General features: G+C 33.7%; 1 protein-coding gene across 1 annotated transcript in view; it reads right to left on the reverse strand.

Annotated features, from left to right (window-relative positions):
• cyp33 (peptidylprolyl isomerase cyclophilin-33) overlaps nt 1-19514 on the reverse strand; it is a 58707-nt gene that overhangs the window by 19232 nt on the left and 19961 nt on the right. Inside the window, exons 4-5 of the mRNA XM_089098333.1 lie at nt 13337-13537; nt 9017-9198 (exon numbers count right to left, since the gene is read on the reverse strand). Of these exons, the coding sequence (XP_088954459.1) occupies nt 9017-9198; nt 13337-13537 (383 nt within the window). The remainder of the gene's footprint in view (nt 1-9016; nt 9199-13336; nt 13538-19514) is intronic.

A 19514-nucleotide genomic window follows, 5' to 3' on the forward strand; every position in this document is an offset into this window, starting at 1 on the left:
TATTTCGTATTTGACGTGCCTGAGATCAAGAATTAGAACAGTTAGTTGGCAGTTTGGGGATTTTTAGACGTATGTTTCGTGGTTTTTCGTGTGTGTTTTAACCCTGGAGTTTATTATTTGAGAAGTTAACTTTCGTATTTTGTGGTTTTACGTGCCTGAAATCATAAATTAGAATATTTCAATAGCTGTTTAGGGTTTTCAGACCTAGGTTTTTTAGATTTTCGTGGATGTTTGTTTGACTCCTGGGGTTTATTATTTGAGAAGTTAACTTTAGTAATTTGTGCTTTTACGTGCCTGAAATCATTAATTAGAATAGTTAATTACCTGTTTAGGGTTTTCAGACCTAGGTTTTTTAGATTTTCGTTGGTGTTTGTTTCCTGCAGTTTATTATTTGAGAAGTTAACTTTAGTATTTCATGGTTTGACGTGCCTGAAATCATGAATTAGATTAGTTAATTAGCTGTTTGGGTTTTCAGACCTAGTTTTTTAGATTTTCGTGGGTGTTAGGTTCCTGGGGGTTATTATTTGAGAAGTTAACTTTAGTATTTTGTGGTTTTACGTGCCTGAAATCATGAATTAGAATAGTTAATTACCTGTTTAGGGTTTTCAGACCTAGGTTTTTTAGATTTTCGTTGGTGTTTGTTTCCTGCAGTTTATTATTTGAGAAGTTAACTTTAGTATTTCATGTTTTAACGTGCCTGAAATAATGAATTAGATTAGTTAATTAGATGTTTGGGCTTTCAGACCTTGTTTTTTAGATTTTCGTGGGTGTTAGGTTTCTGGGGTTTATTATTTGAGAAGTTAACTTTAGTATTTCGTGATTTGGCGTGCCTGAAATCATGAATTAGAATAGTTAATTAGCTGTTTGGGTTTTCAGACATAGTTTTTTAGATTTTCATGGGTGTTAGGTTCCTGGGATTTATTATTTGAGAAGTTAACTTTAGGATTTCATGGTTTGACTTGCCTGAAATCATGAATTAGAATATTTAATTGGCTGTTTGGGGATTTTCAGACCTAGGTTTTTTAGGTTTTCGTGGGTGTTTGTTTCCTGGAGTTTATTATTTGAGAAGTTAACTTTAGTATTTTGTGGTTTTAAGTGCCTGAGATCATGAATTAGAATAGTTAATTAGCTGTTTGGGTTTTCAGACCTAGTTTTTTAGATTTTCTTGGGTGTTAGGTTCCTGGGGTTTATTATTCGAGAAGTTAACTTTAGTATTTCATGGTTTGACTTGCCTGAAATCATGAATTAGAATATTTAATTGGATGTTTGGGGATTTTCAGACCTAGGTTTTTTAGGTTTTCGTGTGTGTTTGACTCCTGGGGTTTATTATTTGAGAAGGTAACTTTAGTATTTTGTGGTTTAACGTGCCTGAAATCATGAATTAGAATAGTTAATTTGCTGTTTAGGGTTTTCAGACCTATGTTTTTTAGCTTTTCGTGTGTGTTTGACTCCTGGGGGTTTATTATTTGAGAAGTTAACTTTAGTATTTTGTGGTTTTACGTGCCTGAAATCATGAATTAGAATAGTTAATTAGCTGTTTGGGGTTTTCAGACCTAGGTTTTTTAGATTTTCGTGGCTGTTTGTTTCCTGGAGTTTATTATTTGAGAAGTTAACTTTAGTATTTTATGGTTTGACTTGCCTGAAATCATGAATTAGAATAGTTAATTAGCTGTTTGGGTTTTCAGACCTAGTTTTTTAGATTTTCGTGGGTGTTAGGTTCCTGGGGTTTATTATTTGAGAAGTTAACTTTAGAATTTCGTAGTTTGACTTGGCTGAAATCATGAATTAGAATATTTAATTGGCTGTTTGGGGATTTTCAGACCTAGGTTTTTTAGGTTTTCGTGTATGTTTGACTCCTGGGGTTTATTATTTGAGAAGTTAACTTTAGTATTTTGTGGTTTTACGTGCCTGAAATCATGAATTAGAATGGTTAATTAGCTGTTTAGGGTTTTCAGACCTAGGTTTTTTAGATTTTCGTGGGTGTTTGTTTCCTGGGGTTTATTATTTGAGAAGTTAACTTTAGTATATCGTGGTTTGACGTGCCTGAAATCATGAATTAGAATAGTTAATTAACTGTTTGGGTTTTCAGAACTACGTTTTTTAGATTTTCGTGGGCGTATCTGATGAAATAATTTAGGTCGTCTGATAAATTTAATTTATTTTTTTTAATACAGTAGTTTTTCAGTAAGGACACTCGATATCTTAAAAGTGTTTGATTCAAACTTTTACCTTGACCATCGATATTGTTAGCATACTTTCAAAAGGATTGTTTGTGAGTGCTAGCGTATCTGAGGATATAATTTAGGTAGTATTATCAATTTAATTTTTTTTTTACTGTAGCAGTTTTCCAGGAAGGACATTTGATAACCTAAAAATGTTTTATTCAAAATTGTAAATTGATAATCGATATTTTTAGCAGAATTTCAAAGTGTCGTTTGTGAGTTCTGGCATATTTGATAAAATAATTTAGGTCGTATGATCAATTTAATTTTTTTTTTAATGAATTAGTTTTTAAGTAAGGACCCTAGATAACCTAAAAGTGTTTGATTCAAAATTTTACCTTGAGAATCGATGTTGTTAGAAGAATTTCAAAAGGATCTTTTATGAGTACTGGCGTATCTGATTATATAATTTAGGTATTACGATCAATTTAATTTTTTTTTTAATGTAGTAGTTTTCCAGTAAGGAGATTTGATAACCTAAACGTGTTTGATTCAAACTTTTACCTTGAGAATCGATTTTTTTAGCAGAATTTCAAAGGATAATTTGTGAGTTCTGGCGTATCTGATAAATTAATTTAAGCCGTATGATCAATTTAATTTTTTTTTTCATTCATTAGATTTTAAGTAAGGACACTCGATAACCTAAAAGGGTTTGATTCAAACTTTTACCTTGAGCATCGATGATGTTAGAAGAATTTCAAAAGGATCATTTATGAGTGCTGGCGTATCTGAGGAAATAATTTAGGTTGTATGATCAATTTAATTTTTTTTTTTTAATGTAGTAGTTTTTCAGTAAGGACATTTGATAACCTAAAAGGGTTTGATTCAAACTTTTACCTTGAGCATCGATATTGTTAGCGGAATTTCAAAAGGATCGTTTGTGAGTGCTGGCGTATCTGATGAAATAATTTAGGTCAAATGATCAATTTAATTTTTTTTTTTTAATGGAGTAGTATTTCAGTAAGGACACTCGATAACCTAATAGTGTTTGATTCAAACTTTTACCTTGAGAATCGGTTTTGTTAGAAGAATTTCAAAAGGATCGTTTATGAGTGCTGGCGTATCTGATGAAATAATTTAGGTCATATGATCAATTTAATTTTTTTTTAATGCAGTAGTTTTTCAGTAAGGACACTCGATAACCTAAAAGTGATTGATTCAAACTTTTACCTTGAGAATCGATGTTGTTAGAAGAATTTCAAAAGGATCGTTTATGAGTGCTGGCGTATCTGATGAAATAATTTAGGTCGTATGATATTAGTGATAGTTTCTTTTTAAAGTAAACTCGATGTTTCTCTATGATTCAATCCCAACGTCCCCCTGTTCTGAGTGTTGAAAATGATTTCACGACATTATTTTAGTTTTTTTTTCTTGCCCCAAACTATTTTTTTTATCATGAACCCTTTTGAGATCAATTTGATCAACTACTTGGTGCCCATTAAAAACGAAATTTTTGAGTTAAATAAGTAGTTTTTGTATCTTTTAAAAGAGCTTTAAGGGGTTTGAGAGATTTTTTTGTTTGGCATAGATGAAAGGTCCAATACCTCACTTAAACTAAGAGGTTACATTTTGATATTGTTTGACAATTTACTAAATTTTAAGGTTTTCTTTAGTTTCAAAATGTTTTTGTCAGTCACCATCTTTAATCATTCACAAACAATACTGAAGAAAACCAATTTCCACTGTTTATCGACATTAAATTGTTAAGAAGGCTGTTATTTCATTTTTAATTTTCATGTTTTTGATTTTATATTGATGAAGAATTTAGACACAACTTCAACTAGTTATTTTTTTGTTCGGCATAGATGAAAGGTCCAATACCTCAGTTAAACTAAGAGGTTAGATTTTGATATTGTTTGACAATTTACTAAATTTTAAGGTTTTCTTTAGTTTCAAAATGTTTTTTGTCAGTCACCATATTTAATCATTCACAAACAATACTGAAGAAAACCGATTTCCACTGTTTATCGACATTAAGTTGTTAAGAAGGCTATTATTTCATTGAAATAAGCATTTACATTTTAATTTTCATGTTTTTGATTTTATGTTGATGAAGAATTTAAACACATCTTCAACTAGTTATTTTTTTTTGTTCGGCACAGATGAAAGGTCAAATACCTCAGTTAAACTAAGATGTTACATTTTGACATCGTTTGACAATTTACTAAATTTTAAGGTTTTCTTATGCAAGAGTCGGAACACACACACAAACACACACCGACACACACACAAACATACACACATGTTACCAAATTCCACATTATTGCACAGAAATACCAAAATCATAGGTTAGGTTAGCCTATGTACGCGCGCGATATTTCCCCTTTTTCGAAAATCACGCAAATTTTCTCAGGCTTGTAGCTTTTGATGGGTAACGCTGAACTAAATGAATGTTATATATTTGGACTCAACATAGTAAGCCAATTCTTTTGATGTATCTGGTATTATCAAAATTCCGTTTTTAAGAGTTTCGGTTACTATTGAGCCGGGTCGCTCCTCACTTTTAGTTCGTTACCACGAACTGCTTGATTTCTATATTTAAGGGGATGTGGTACGATAAAGATTTGCCCTATCTCGTCCATTATAAACGTCATTATAAACGTTTTTAGTTTGTGTGGTCAAACTATTTAGAATTGTGTTGGCGGCTTTGATATAACTTGTAGAACTTAGATAATAGATTTAAATAAACGAGAGAAAACTAAAAGCCGACAGCAAATTTCCCAGATATCTTAGAAAAACCATTTAATTTCTTTCAATTTGTACCTGATACAGAGATATTCAGTTTTGATGAGACTTACATCATCAGAAAGTATGAATTCTGTTTTTTCTATTAATCGGACCAAAATTGTTTAATTTGAGTACAGGAAAGGTCCCTAACGAGATGCGATGCATTCGTAAAAACAAGCGTGCTTTCACTCATTCATTAGCAAATGTCAACTTTTGTCACTTGTCAACCCCCAAATTCTTGATTGATCTTGATAACTAAGCCCCCTGTAGAGGTCCTTTGTCCTTTGGCAAATTTACCAACAAGAGAACATGAAAATGTAGCAATAGACAACCACATCCCTTTAATGTTAGACACGATCATTTTTAAACTGAAATCTTCATAAAAATCTTTAAGAAAATTTTCCATGGAGACATCAAAACGGAAAGGGATAAATTTATACGCCTGAATTCTTGTAATATTTCTAGTTAAAGGCGTAGGAATCTTCAAACCAGTTTAAGCCATAAGCTATACCTCTATCTTGTGTGGATGATGTGAGAGCGCCTGTTTAGCTTTGAATAGATGAATCAGGCAATCAGACTAGCTTTAAACTTTTTATTATCATTATTGTCGGGAATGTTGGAAAGGCCTTTAAGGCCCATTCGAAATGGGAAATACTAATATATAGATATAGCTAGTGCCAATTTAGCTTATCATATTTCTCAAAGAATCTTCTGATTGGCTGAAAAATTTTATGAACAATTCTGATTGGCTAAAATTAGCGCTAGTTAATTCTGGTTATTTTTAAACCGCTATTTAAATAGAACTTTATTCAGCCATTTAATTAAACAAATTTAACTTCCCTGCTATGAGTGCATTAGGATCTCTAATATCACATTTTGTGCTTTTTATGAGAGTAAAAGGGGTAAAAATATTTATTATCCAGAGTCCCAGGACCACAGTAATAACGTTGTTGGTATTAACAGAGCTCTGAAACCAAGCAAGTTTTGCCCCCCAAAATCACTATATATTTTTGGTTAAAAAGAAATAATATATATTTTGTAAGAAAGTAATCATAGGCTGCGCAATATCGCTGCCTCAGTAAAGAACGATGTTGGCACAATGCTTTATTTATTTATTCTTTTTATCCATACCTGGGCACTTCATATCGAAGGAGTTGTCGTAGAAAATTCGAAAAGGGCTCATTCGAATGGAAATTGAAGTGGCTAGTGCCCTTTTTAATAGTTGAAAGTGATTGGACGGTAACTAACCCCCCTCTCACGCCCATTTTTTCCCCAAACACATCCAATCAAAATTTTGAGATAGCCATTTTGTTCAGCGTAGTTAATTTCCAGATAGAAATAATGTTTTTGAGGAGGACAATCCCCCACAGCAATCAGGACAAGGGTTGTAAGTTATGCCCTGGGGGCACATAAGGTTTTTACAGAAGGCGTTGTCGTTGAAAATTAAAAAAAAGGCTCATTCGATTGGAAATTCAAAGGGCTAGTGCCCTTTTTAATAGTCGAAAGTGATTGGAGGGCAAATAGCCCCCCCCCACGCCCATCATTCCCCCAAACAGATCCAATCAAAATTTTGAGTTAGCCATTTTGTTCTGCGTAGTTGATTTCCAGATAGAAAATATGTTTTTGAGGAAGAGACTCCCCCACAACCCTCAGGGCAAGGGTTTTAAGTTATGGCCTGAGGGCATATAAGAACGATGTTGGCACAAAGAATTTTTTTTTTCCTTTAGAGCAGGGCACTTCGTATCGAATAGGTTGCCGTAAAAACTTCGAAAAGGGCTCATTTAATTGGAAATGCGAGCGGCTTGTGCCCTTTTTAATAGTCGAAAGTGATTGGAAGGCAACTAACACCCCTTCCACGCCCACCATTTCCCGAAACACATTCAATCAAAATTTTGGAATAGCTATTTTGATCAGCGTAGTTGATTTCCAGATAGAAATTATGTTTTTGAGGAGAACACTCCTCCACAGGCCTCAGGGCAAGGGTTGTAAGTTATGCCCTGGGGGAAGATTAGGTTTTTATAGAAGGCGTTGTCGTAGAAACTTCAAAAAAGGCTCATTCGATTGGAAATTCAAAGGGCTAGTGCCCCTTTTAAGATTCGAAAGTGATTGGAGGGTAACTAGCCCCCCCCCGCCACGCCCAACATTCCCCCCAACACCGCGAATCAAAATTTTGAGATAGCCATTTTCTTCAGCGTAGTTGATTTCCAGATAGTAAATATGTTTTTGAGGAGGACACTCCCCCAAAACCCTCGGGGCAAGGGTTTTAAGTTATGCCCTGAGGGCATATAAGAAAGATGTTGGTACAATGTATTATTTATCATTTTTTTCATTTTGACCAGGGCACTTCGTATCGAAGAAGTTGTCGTAGAAACTTTAAAAAGGGCTCATTCAATTGGAAATTGGAGTGGCTTGTGCTCTTTTTAATAGACAAAAGTGATTGAAAGGCAAATAACACCCCTTCCAAGCCCACCATTTCCCGAAACAAATTCAATCCAAATTTCGAGATAGCCATTTCTTTCAGCGTAGATTATTTACAGATAGAAATTAGGTTTTTGAGGAGGACGCTTTCCCAAATCTTTCAGGGCAAGGTCTGTAGGTTGTGCCCTGGGTGTATATATTGTTTTTGTAGAAATTTTAGTCGTAGAAACTTCAAATAGGGCTCATTTGATTGGAAATTGAAATGGCTAGTGCCCAAAATTTAATAGTCGAAAGTAATTGGAAGGCAACTAACACCCCTTCCACGCCCACCCTTTCCCCAAACACATCCAATTAAAATTTTTAGACAGCCATTTTGTTCCACGCAGTTAAAAGTTCAGGAAATTATACCTTTGAGCAGGATACTCCCCCATAGTCTTCAGGGCAAGGGTTATGAGTCATGCCCTGGGGGCATATAAGTTTATTATTGAAATCTTTTTCATAGAAACTTGAAAAAGGGCTCATTCGATTGAAAATTCAAAGGGCTAGTGCCCTTTTTAGTAGTCAAAAATGATTTGGGGGCAACAAATCCCCCTCTCATACCCACCTTTTTCCCAAACACATCCAATCAAATTTTTTAGATAGCGATTTTGTTTCACGCAGTTTAAAGTTCAGGAAATTCTACCTTTGAACAGGACACTCCCCCCAAAGTCTTCAGGGCAAGGATTATAAGCTATGTCCTGGGGGCATATAAGTTTTTATTGAAATCTTTGCCGTAGAAACTTGAAAAAGGGCTCTTTCGATTGGAAAACAAAAATACAAATGAATGTGCATTGTCAGTTTAATATACATATACTGATATTTAGTAATCAAAATGTTTATATTATTTGATTTATTAAAGTTATAAAAGTAAGAACATTTGTATTTCTTTTCTGTAAAGTGCAAATTATGTTCTGGCCTTGGGAAGGCATAGGGGTTTTGAGCCCAACTTATGCTAGTTTATGCTCCTTTTGAGTTTGACTCTGTTATTTATTGTAATTTATGTTCGTTTCGGGTTTCATTTATTTATCGATGCTGATTTGCAGTAGTTTCACGCTTCGTAGATTATTGGATTTTATTTTTGCTCATTTTTGTTTAATGGAATTCTTTACTTTCTTTGAAAAACTTATTTTGTGGAAAAAGTTTTTTTAGTTAATAGAAAACAAAAAAGCAATGATCTTGAATCAGATAAAAAAGCAAAATCTTGAAGCAAAAATAAAAAATAAAGAAGAAAGATAAGGATCTCCAATATCACATTTTGTGCTTTTTAGAGTAAAAGGGGTAAAAATATTTATTATCCAGAGTCCCAGGACCACAGTAATAACGTTGTTGGTATTAACAGAGCTCTGAAACCAAGCAAGTTTTGCCCTCCAAAATCACCACACAATATTTTTGGTTAAAAAGAAATAATATATATTTTGTAACAAAGTAATAAAAAATAAAAAAGCCGATCTTTGTTACTTTCTATAAATATGCCTCTGTAAATACAACCAAATGATACACATCTTCAAAAGAAGCTTTCTCTAGAAGGACCCACTTAGAAAGATCCAAAATAAAGATTCAATAGAGGGTTAGAGAATTCTCCTGCTCATTCTGAATTTCTGTAAACTTACCATTCCGTCCTCTCTGTTGTAATAAAAAATTGTGATCCATTCGAATTGGGTCCTGAATTGGCCATGGATAGTGTCCCAGGACCCACGTGTCTTAACTGAAAGTTTTCATCTTCAAATTTTTTGCCATAAATAGACCGTCCACCGGTTCCATCTCCGTTCGTGAAATCTCCTCCTTGAATCATCTAGTAAACCATTCAGGAAAACATTGTTCAAGGATTATATAAATCATATAATTAATCACATAGAGCTGAACATTACACGAATTATTCTTGGCATAATCAGAAGGTTCCAAAAGTTTACGAAATTTTTGGACTTGCCCCTCCCCTTAGATTTTTGCCAAACTGCCTAGATCTTGAAAAATACCTTTTTGGGGATATTTTCACTAAAAATGCTTTTTTTGGGAATTTGTATTAACAAAATTGATAAAAACGAAGAAATTACCCCCCTCCCCACCAACAATTTACAAAATACATTTCCCCCCCCCACATTTTGAAAAGATATCCCCTAGGGTTGCATCAATGTTTTTTGTTGGGGGGGGGGGGTACAAAGAACCTAGTCACTTCGGGGGGGGAGGGGGGTACAAACTTAGTCTTTTGGGGGGGGGGGGTTAAACCCCCTAACACTACCCGCCCTCCCTAGATACGGCCTTGCGCCCCCCCCCTTTACCTTTCGAAAACTGATGCTACTGAAACACAATACAAAATAAACAAAAAAATTTTTTTTTTTAAATCACTAGAAGTGGGCATAGCCCACGAGCAGCTGCTTTGTTACTACACTTTTCAAAAACCCAATAGATAGCCACTTTAGATAGCCATTCTTTTGCAAAGACTTTTTTGTTTAAGCACGGTTTTTTTCATTTTTTTCTTCAATTTCTTTTTTTTATCTACAAAGGTCAATCGTCACAAACAACTTCAAACTATTCACTCATTTTCCAGTCAAACATTTTTTGAATTTACACAAAGAAATAAAAAGATGTCTCACAGCTAACTTAATAAGTAATGCCCGAGCCAAGCCACAACAGTGGGGTAAATTCATGAAAAATGGGGGGAAGGGCAAAATTTTTTTTCAAACTGTAGGTGGGGGAGGAACAATTTTGATGTTTTTCAGTGAAAATACCAGAAAAAAGCGTTCTTCAATTAACATCTAGGGGCCGAGGAAGGGAAGGGAACATCTAGGGGGCCCATTTTCCCCCTCCAATTGACACCAGTGCATTATAGCCCAACTTTTGGATAAAATCAAAATTACGCGCAACTATAGCACCGACAATGTATTCTGCGAGTAATTTGGTGACTTGCTGACGTCTTCAGCTTTTAAGCGTAATTTCTGCGGTTGACCAAGGAGGATGAAAATTGAAGGGACACTTTTGAAAGTAGAAAGAGATGGAAGCTTGGAAAATCACTCGTCCCGTGGTGAATCTGACAGAAGATACAATGACATAGCATTAGTAAGCAATACACGGGAGCAAATTAGTGTTTATATAGGCTTTTCAAGCCTATTTCCTAGCATTTAAATTTTACGTATCACTAATAGCAGTGCACACATGTATCAAAATAAAGGAAACATGTATAAAAATAAAGGAAATATGGATCACAATAAAGGAAACATGCATCACAATAAAGGAAACATGTATCAAAATAAAGGAAACATGTATCAAAATAAAGGAAACATGTATCAAAATAAAGGAAACATGTATCAAAATAAAGAAAAGATGGATCACAATAAAGGAAACATGAATCACAATAAAGGAAACATGTATCAAAATAAAGGAAACATGTATCAAAATAAAGGAAACATGTATCAAAATAAAGGAAACATGTATCAAAATAAAGAAAACATGTATCACAATAAAGGAAACATGTATCACAATAAAGGAAACATGTATCACAATAAAGGAAACATGTATCAAAATAAAGGAAACATGTATCACAATAAAGGAAACATGTATCACAATAAAGGAAACATGCATCACAATAAAGGAAACATGTATCAAAATAAAGGAAACATGTATCAAAATAAAGGAAACATGTATCAAAATAAAGGAAACATGTAACAAAATAAAGGAAACATGTATCAAAATAAAGGAAACATGTATCACAATAAAGGAAACCTGCATCACAATAAAGGAAACATGTATCAAAATAAAGGAAACATGTATCACAATAAAGGAAACATGTATCACAATAAAGGAAAATGAGGACTCACCAGTAGTAACAATGTTTAGTTCTTAGTTCCTTTTTCAACACTTACTTATATTCTTATAGTGATAACCATTTTTCAATAAGGGGGCAAAAAATCTATTAAGGCATATGTAACCTCCCTGACCTTCAATTTACTAAATTACATTAGAGCCAAATTTCTGCATAAAATCAAATTATGCACGACTGTAGCACCGCTAGTCAATGTTTAATAACAATGCAACAATGTTTCATAATGTTTATACATTATTAAATTGTTACTAACATTGTTAACATTGTAACATTGTTACTAACAATAGTAACAATGTTTAATAATCCTATTTTTCGCTCATTTTTCAACACTTACGCTATTTTCTGAACGTTCGAAGAGTTATGTTCATTTTCGAATAAGGGGGGGGGGGGGATTTTGAATTAAAAAATTCAGATATTTTACATTCTTCTAGTATTTAATTATTCTTTATTCTAGTCTTTAATTTGAAAGCTTGAAACTAATTCAGAGTTACTAAAAGAAATTGAAATACAACGGCAACGTGTCAAATCAAAAATGCAAATGTGAATTGACAAAAATGGCAAATTTAAAAATTGAATTTTAAATAAACATTCTAAATGATGATGCTGATCAAACACCTCATTCCTCTGATCAGATTTGACAATTAAAGATATAAAGCTAAACAGGCCTACTATGACAAAACCAAGACGAAAATCTTGGAAACAACAACGGGTGGAAGAAAAGGAAAAAAAAACATACGGATATAATTTGCCTGTATCCAGCTAGGCATCCTCAGCATGGAGAAAGAAAGAATAAAAAAAACTACATAAAAATGGAGTAAAATCTAAAAACGAGAAAGAACAAATAAAAAACGAACACAAAGTTGCTACTCAATGATAAAAACCACGGAAGTGGACTATATTGGGTTTGCTTGTTTTCCTTTCATTCCTCTTTTATTTCAGATTTTACTCCTTTTTCTATGTGGTTATTCTTTTTAATTCTTCCTTTCTTCACGCTGAGGACGCCTAGTTGGATAAAGGACAATTATACTTATGTAATTTTTCTTCCCTTTTCTTCAACCCGTTTGTTGTTTCCAAGATTTTCGGCTTTGTTTTGTCATGGTAGCCCTCTTTAGCTTTATATCTTTAATTGTCAATTTTGTCTATCTGAAATTTAACCATCTTTCTTTAAATATTTCTAAAACATATTTTTTTCAAATTTTGATATAAACCAGGAAATATTTGAAATTTCAATAATATTGAAATTGAAACAGATAATCAGTTTTTGCACCTTGGTATGATTTTAAATGAGTTCCTGTCTTGACACAGCACTTTTGTTTTTAAGAGTGTGAATGATCTTGAATGATCATTGTTGAGTCCACTCTTGCGAAGGTTTTAGGTATAAAATCCCCCTCCCCAAGGCCCTCTTAATACTTCTCATGCTGACCGAAATTAGAGACCCGCCATCCATCATTTTACCATCCGCCACCGTTTGGTCGCGCTTCTTATTTTGAACTCGCTGTTTTCGCTCTGTCTCTCTCTCCCTCTTTCACTCTCTGTCTCTCTCTCTTTATTTATTCTTTCAGCTCCTTTGATATAAATTCCTGAACGATTACTGACTGAAGATGGTACAGGACAAGCGAACAGCCTCCAGTAGCTGAGGAATATAGGATTCTTTATAACAACAATTTCCACGCTCTTGACCAAACCCTTCAATGGTTCAGATCCTGAACCATGTCTGTCCAACTGGCAATAGGTCTGTTTGATATTTTGAAGATTTTCTTCTTCTTTTTGATGGGACACATGTTTGGTGAGAGCCAAAACGTTCATACAAACTAAGGGCTTACTTCTCTCTGAGCATGCTTTTTTACAGTATAGTAAGATCTCTGCAATTATATATTAATAATTATAAAAGAATAAATAATAAATCAAGACAGTACAGACAATTGGTAACTATAATAAAATAGAATCCCCTACCCCTCTCAAACCCAAAAATACACGAAACAAGGGGGGAGAGTAGAAATAACGAAAATATAGTAAAATTAAAATAATCCAAAGGATAAAAGGATTAAAAGGATAATTAAAAATACAAAAATTAAGATAAATAAAGATAAAGATATAAAAATTAAAAGGATACAAATCCCGGTATTATCCTATGAAAAGTAGATCCTTTGTAACCGAATCCTTTTTCATGCGAGCAGAGACATCTAAAATTTTCCGCTGTCGTAGGCACAACATCTGCACGAAGAAGAATCGTAATTCTGCCGAGTAGGACCTTGCCAACCTTTATATCTAAGTAAACCTGTGGGTTTTTCACTTTCTTTGCTACTGGGACCTCCTAAATAAAAAAAAAAGTTTCAGTTCAAGACCTGTTTCTGCAGTGCTAATATATTTTTTAGCATTTTCTGATAACCTCCTAAACAACCCTCCTAAATAAAAAAAAAAGTTTCAGTTCGAGACCTGTTTCTGCAGTACTAATATTTTTTTTTTTAGCATTTTCTGATAATTCGCGGAAATAAAACTACTAACTAAGAACAATTAATCACTAACTATTTGTGGAAGAGTATTTACTGAACAGGACACTGAAAAACAAAATCTGAGCAGTAAATACAGATAAAAATTTAAAACAACACTTCAAACTTCAACAGAATAACAAAAATTTAATTTTCAAACAAACATAATTGCATTAAACAAATGTTATTGCATCTTCTTCTTCTATTTAACAGCAGGCGGGCTTTTCAGTAAAACTATTTAGCCCTTTTCCTTTTGCTTCACTCTGTGGGCTACAGAGCTACTGGGCTTGATTGCCTCATATTTAATAGATATATTCAGATATCTTTCAGCAGATCTTTCGACTCTAGGAGTTCAAATATAAGATGATAGATGTCGATTTTGCAATTAACAAAATTAAAAAAAAAAGTCGTTTCTTCAATGAAGAACTCTGGGAGTTTTATTTTTAATCAAATTTGCTCATTTTCCGAGTTTTTCATTTTTGCTCTAAAAATCAAACGATAATTTTCCCAAACGACGTGCCAAAATGCTACAGGATCTTCAGAGAAAAACTTGATTGACAGACCAGCAATTGCGCCGAAACAAAATGTATTAAAACATTTGAAACAATGATTTGAAAACAAATTTTATCATATTTTTCCTGAATACTGGAGAAATTTGTTAATTTTGAAGATAAGAGTAGAAGGGAAGAATAATTCTAGTTCTTATCGGCACTCAGACCAAATATTCCATATTTCAGGTCAGAGAAGCTTCAAATAACTTCTAGCATTTTAGAAGCCGATATTCTAGAATTCTAGAATAAAAAATATTTTTTTTCTAAATTAGCATTCAAATTTGGCCACCAAACTCGTCAGCAAATAACAGTGTAGCCAGTTTTTTTGAATACATTTTTCCTGAATACTGGAGAAATTTGTTAATTTTGAAGATAAGAGTAGAAGGGAAGAATAATTCTAGTTCTTATCGGCACTCAGACCAAATATTCCATATTTCAGGTCAGAGAAGCTTCAAATAACTTCTAGCATTTTAGAAGCCGATATTCTAGAATTCTAGAATAAAAAATATTTTTTTTCTAAATTAGCATTCAAATTTGGCCACCAAACTCGTCAGCAAATAACAGTGTAGCCAGTTTGTCTTAAAGGGAAGTGTAAAAAAATATCCCAAATGGGGAGGGGAGTTAACAATGGCCTTATTGTGAGATAATATTCCTTTTTTCCTAATTTTATAAGAATACATTTTTTTGGCCTATTGCCTTTCTGTCTAAATTTCGTTTTTATAACTAACAGAAAAGTTCTAAAGTGATTCTCTATCAATACTTTTTGATATTCCTCAAGATTAATTAAAAAAAAATTTCTGAAAAAGAAGTTTTTCAAAGAAAAGTAAAGGCCATATTAAACTTAAAATCAGAAGAAATAGAAACATATAATAACTCCAGCTCAGACCAGAAATTACTACTAAAGAATGAACGAAACCCGAAACGAACAGAAATAAAATAAAACAATCATAGCAAAAACCACAACAGATACTAATATAAATGATAAATAAATCTTAAAAAGAGTAAATCTTAATCTAAATATGCAAATAAAACTTAAAACGAAGACTAATATTGCTATTGAAGTATAAATGATACCTAAAACGAACAGAGTTAAACAATCATAGCAAACAAACATACAAAAGGTATTAATATATATAAATTAATAAATCTTAAAACGAGTGAAACTTAAATTGAATATGCAAATCAAGCTTTAAACGAACAAAAATCACTGCAAACAAGAGTTTGGGTATCGCCTCCTTCTCTCACTGTAAAAGACTAAAACCTACTGCATCATTGGCGCTTTACTGAAAACTATATGTGTTTTGAACAGTCTTGGAAAGTACAAACACAATCAAACTGAATATTTGATATATAGTGATCTTAATTGTCGAAAGATCATCATTTCAAGATTCTATTTCACTATAATTTTTATTTTCATTTTCAATGCTGTAATAACTGGAAAAGAAAATATTTGTAATATAATTTGTTTTCAGTGAAGCGCCAATGACACAGTAGGCTTTAGACTTTTACAGTTAGGGAAGATGGCAGTGTCCAAACTCTTGTTTGTAGTGAAACTATATTTATCTTGAACAACCTAGGAAAGAACTAATCAAATTAAACCGAATATTTGATATATAATCATATTAAATGAGTTTATTTTCAATGTTGTAATAAGTACAAAAGAAAATGTTTGTAATATAATTCGTTTCCAGTAAAGCGCCAATGACGCAGTAGGTTTTAGACTTTTACAGCTAGAGAAGGAGGGCATAAGAGAAGAAGGCGTAGGCAGCATTAGGCGGCATATTGTCTAGGGGGGGGGCAGTCGATGGTGTGATGGAGTTTTATCAACTGCTTTTTCCAAACCATTTGCTTTTCCAGCCATATCTAATGTAAATTTGACGGTCTAGGGGGGGCAGCTGCCCTCCTCCCTACGCCCATGAAGGAGGGAATACGAAAACTTGCTTGTAGTGACTTTTGTTTGTTTCAAACTTGATTTGCACAATCAATTTAAGTTTTATTCGTTTTAAAATTTATTTATTCATTTATATTAGTACCTATTGTATGTTTATTTGCTATGACTGTTAGTTTGATTTCTATTCGTTTTGGGTTTCATTTATACTTCAATAGAAAAATATTTTTGTTAGTTTTAACCTTGATTTGCATATACAGATTAAGCTTTACTCGTTTTAAGATTTATTTTTTCATTTATATAAGTACCTGTTTTATGTTTTTTTGCTAAGATTGTTTATTTAAATTCTGTTTTCTTTGTGGGTTTCACTTATTCTTTAGTAGTAATTTCTGGTCTTTTGAGTTTCAGTTATTGTAGGTTTCTATTTCTTGAGATCTTAATTTTAATATGGCCTTCACTTTTCTTTGGAAAACTTCTTTTTCGGAAAGTTTTAAACTCCCTATTTCAAAATAATTTTTTATTCCAAAATAAAACCAAATGTGTCTGGAAACAGTCTGGGAAAAAAATAATAAAATTACACTAAATATTTGATATATTATGATATTAATTGCTGAAAGCTCATCAGTTCAGGATTTTATTTCACTGCAATTTTTCTTTTATTTTCAATGTTGTAAAAATTACAGAAGAAAAGACTTGTAATATAATTCGTTTAGTAAAGCGCCAAAAATATAGTGGACTTTATGCTTTTACCGTTAAGGATACGGGAAGTAGCCAAACTCTTGTTTGTATTGAAACTATATTTGCTTGAACAATCTTGGAAAGAGCTGAATAAAATTAAAGTGAATTCCCATGATTTTTGGAATTAAATGTCGTTAATTAGTTGTTTTTTTGGGTGGGGGGGGGGATAGGCTGTAGAGGGAGGAAATGGGTCAGCTCCCTTGATATTTGCAATAAAAGGTCGTCAATTGTTTTATTTTTCATAAAAACCTTATTTGCCCCCGGGGCATAATTTACGAGACTTGCCCCTGAGTTCTGCAGGGTTGTGCCAACCTCGGAGTTTTGTTATATGATCTTTGGTCTATTTTGAACAAAATGACTATCTAAAGTTTTTATCAGATGCATTTGGGGGAAAATGGCTTGAAGGGGGAGGGGGCTGTTGCCAGCTGATCACTTTTGACTGTTAAAAAGGGAACTGAAACTTTCAGTTTCTATTTATCTTAGTCCCTCCGAAGTTTATACGAGAACCTTTTCCATAATAACCTCATATACTCCCGGGGCATAAGTTACAACCCTTCCCCCGGGCTCTGGAGGTTATGTCGACCCCGAAGTTTTTGTAATCTAATCGTTGGACTATTTCGAACAAAACGGCTGTCTCAAAATTTTTATTGGATGTATTTGGGGAAAAAAAGTTGGTAGATACCCTCTGATCACTTTTAACTCTGAAGAAAGAAACTAGAACTTCCAATGTTCGATCAAATGAGCCCTATCTGAAGCTTATACGAGCATTCCTTCCATAAGAAACATATAGGCCCCCAGAGCATAACTTATAACGCCTGCCCCCGGGCTCTGGGGGGATGTGTCGACTTCAGAGTTTCTGATATCGGATCTTTGAACTATTTTTAACAAAATGGTTATTTCAAATTTTTTATAAGATGCATCTGTGGAAAAAGGGCATGAGGGGGGGGGGGGGGGGGCTAGTTGCGAACCGATCAATTTTGACGCTTAAAAAGAGAACTTAAACTTTCAGTTTCTATTCTTTGAGTCTCCTTCGAAGCTTAAAGTCTCCCTCTTCCCTAAAAACCTTATATGCCCCAGGTGTATAAGTTACAACCCTCCCACGGGTTCTTGGGGATTATGTTACCCCCAAAGTTTTTGTTCTCTGATCGTTGGACTATTTCGAACAAAATCATTATCTCAAAATTTTGATCGGATGCATTTGGGAAAAAGAGAGTCGGTGGGGGGGAATCTCTGATCACTTTTGACTTTTAAGAAAGGAACTAGAACTTTAAAGTTTCAATGAAATGAGCCCTCTTTGAAGTTTATAGGACCAGACTTTCAATAAAAACCTCATATACCCCCGGGGCATAACTTAAAACACCTGCCCCCGGGCTCTGGGAGGTTGTGTTGACTTCGGAGGTTTTCACATCTGATCTTTGGACTATTTTTAACAAAATAGTTATCTCAAAATTTTTGTCCGATGCGTTTGGGTAAAAAATGACGTGGGAGGTGGGGGGGGGGGGCTAGATGCCCTCCAAGCACTTTTGACTCTTAAGAAAGGAACTAGAACTTTCAAATTTCAACCATACGAGTCTCCTCTGAAGTTTATACGACCGCCCCTTCCATAAAAACCTTATATGCCCCTGGGTATAACTTATAACACCTACTCCTGGGCTCTGGGAGGTCGGTCGACCTAGAAGCATCTGATATCTGATATTTGAACTATTTTTAACAAAATTACTTGGGCAAAACGGGGGGGGGGGGGTTAGGTGCCCTCCGATCATTCTTGACTCTTAAAAAGGACATTAGAACTCCCAATTTCCAATCGAATGAGCCCCCTCCGAAGTTTATGTGACCACCCCTTCCATGTGAAAAGCCTCTGAAAAAAATAATAAAACATTGGAGCCTTATAACATAGCGTTGCCTCTGATTCACGGTGTAAACGAAGGGATGAAGAATTATAAGACATAAATTTGAGAGGATATGGTCCAAAGGACCCTAATTTCGAAATACAAAAAAGATGTATTTCTAGGCAAAAATTCCCAATTTTGTTAGAAGAGCATTCGGTCCAATCTTGGAGGGGGGTCTCTCTAAGGATGGCGTTGACTTTGAATATGTTAAAATCTAAAATTTTTGCGGATTTTATAGGAGGTAATGCACCCCCCCCCCCCGGAAAACAAGAAGTCACTGAAAAGAGAATAAATAGTAGAAAAACGAGGTTATTCTCACATAAATCTTGGAAAAAAATACAGTTCCTTATAGTTACAACCACCCTCCCCACCCAGAAAAATTTCCTGGCAGCTCTTATGGGCTACTAGTATCTTTGATATACCATATTGGATGATAAGAAGTCATTTATTTCCTTTATTTGTGTTTTTATTCTTTTATTCATAGTTTAGTTACATTTTTATTTCTTTGAATTTTCAACTGTATGTTTTCTTTGTACTATTTAGAAACAGTTTCTAATGGTGTCATTTTCGTCATGTTTTCTGTTGCTGAGCAATCATGCAAGGGTACACCTTAATTAAATTAGAAACAGTTTCTAATGGTGTCATTTTCGTCATGTTTTCTGTTGCTGAGCAATCATACACCTTAATTAAATTAGAAACAGTTTCTAATGGTGTAATTTTCGTCATGTTTTCTGTT

This window comes from Artemia sp. Qi Xiang Cuo, chromosome 12 (genome assembly GCF_049724085.1).
Source record: "Artemia sp. Qi Xiang Cuo chromosome 12, ASM4972408v1, whole genome shotgun sequence".
In the NCBI taxonomy this organism is placed as follows: Eukaryota; Metazoa; Arthropoda; class Branchiopoda; order Anostraca; family Artemiidae; genus Artemia; species Artemia sp. Qi Xiang Cuo.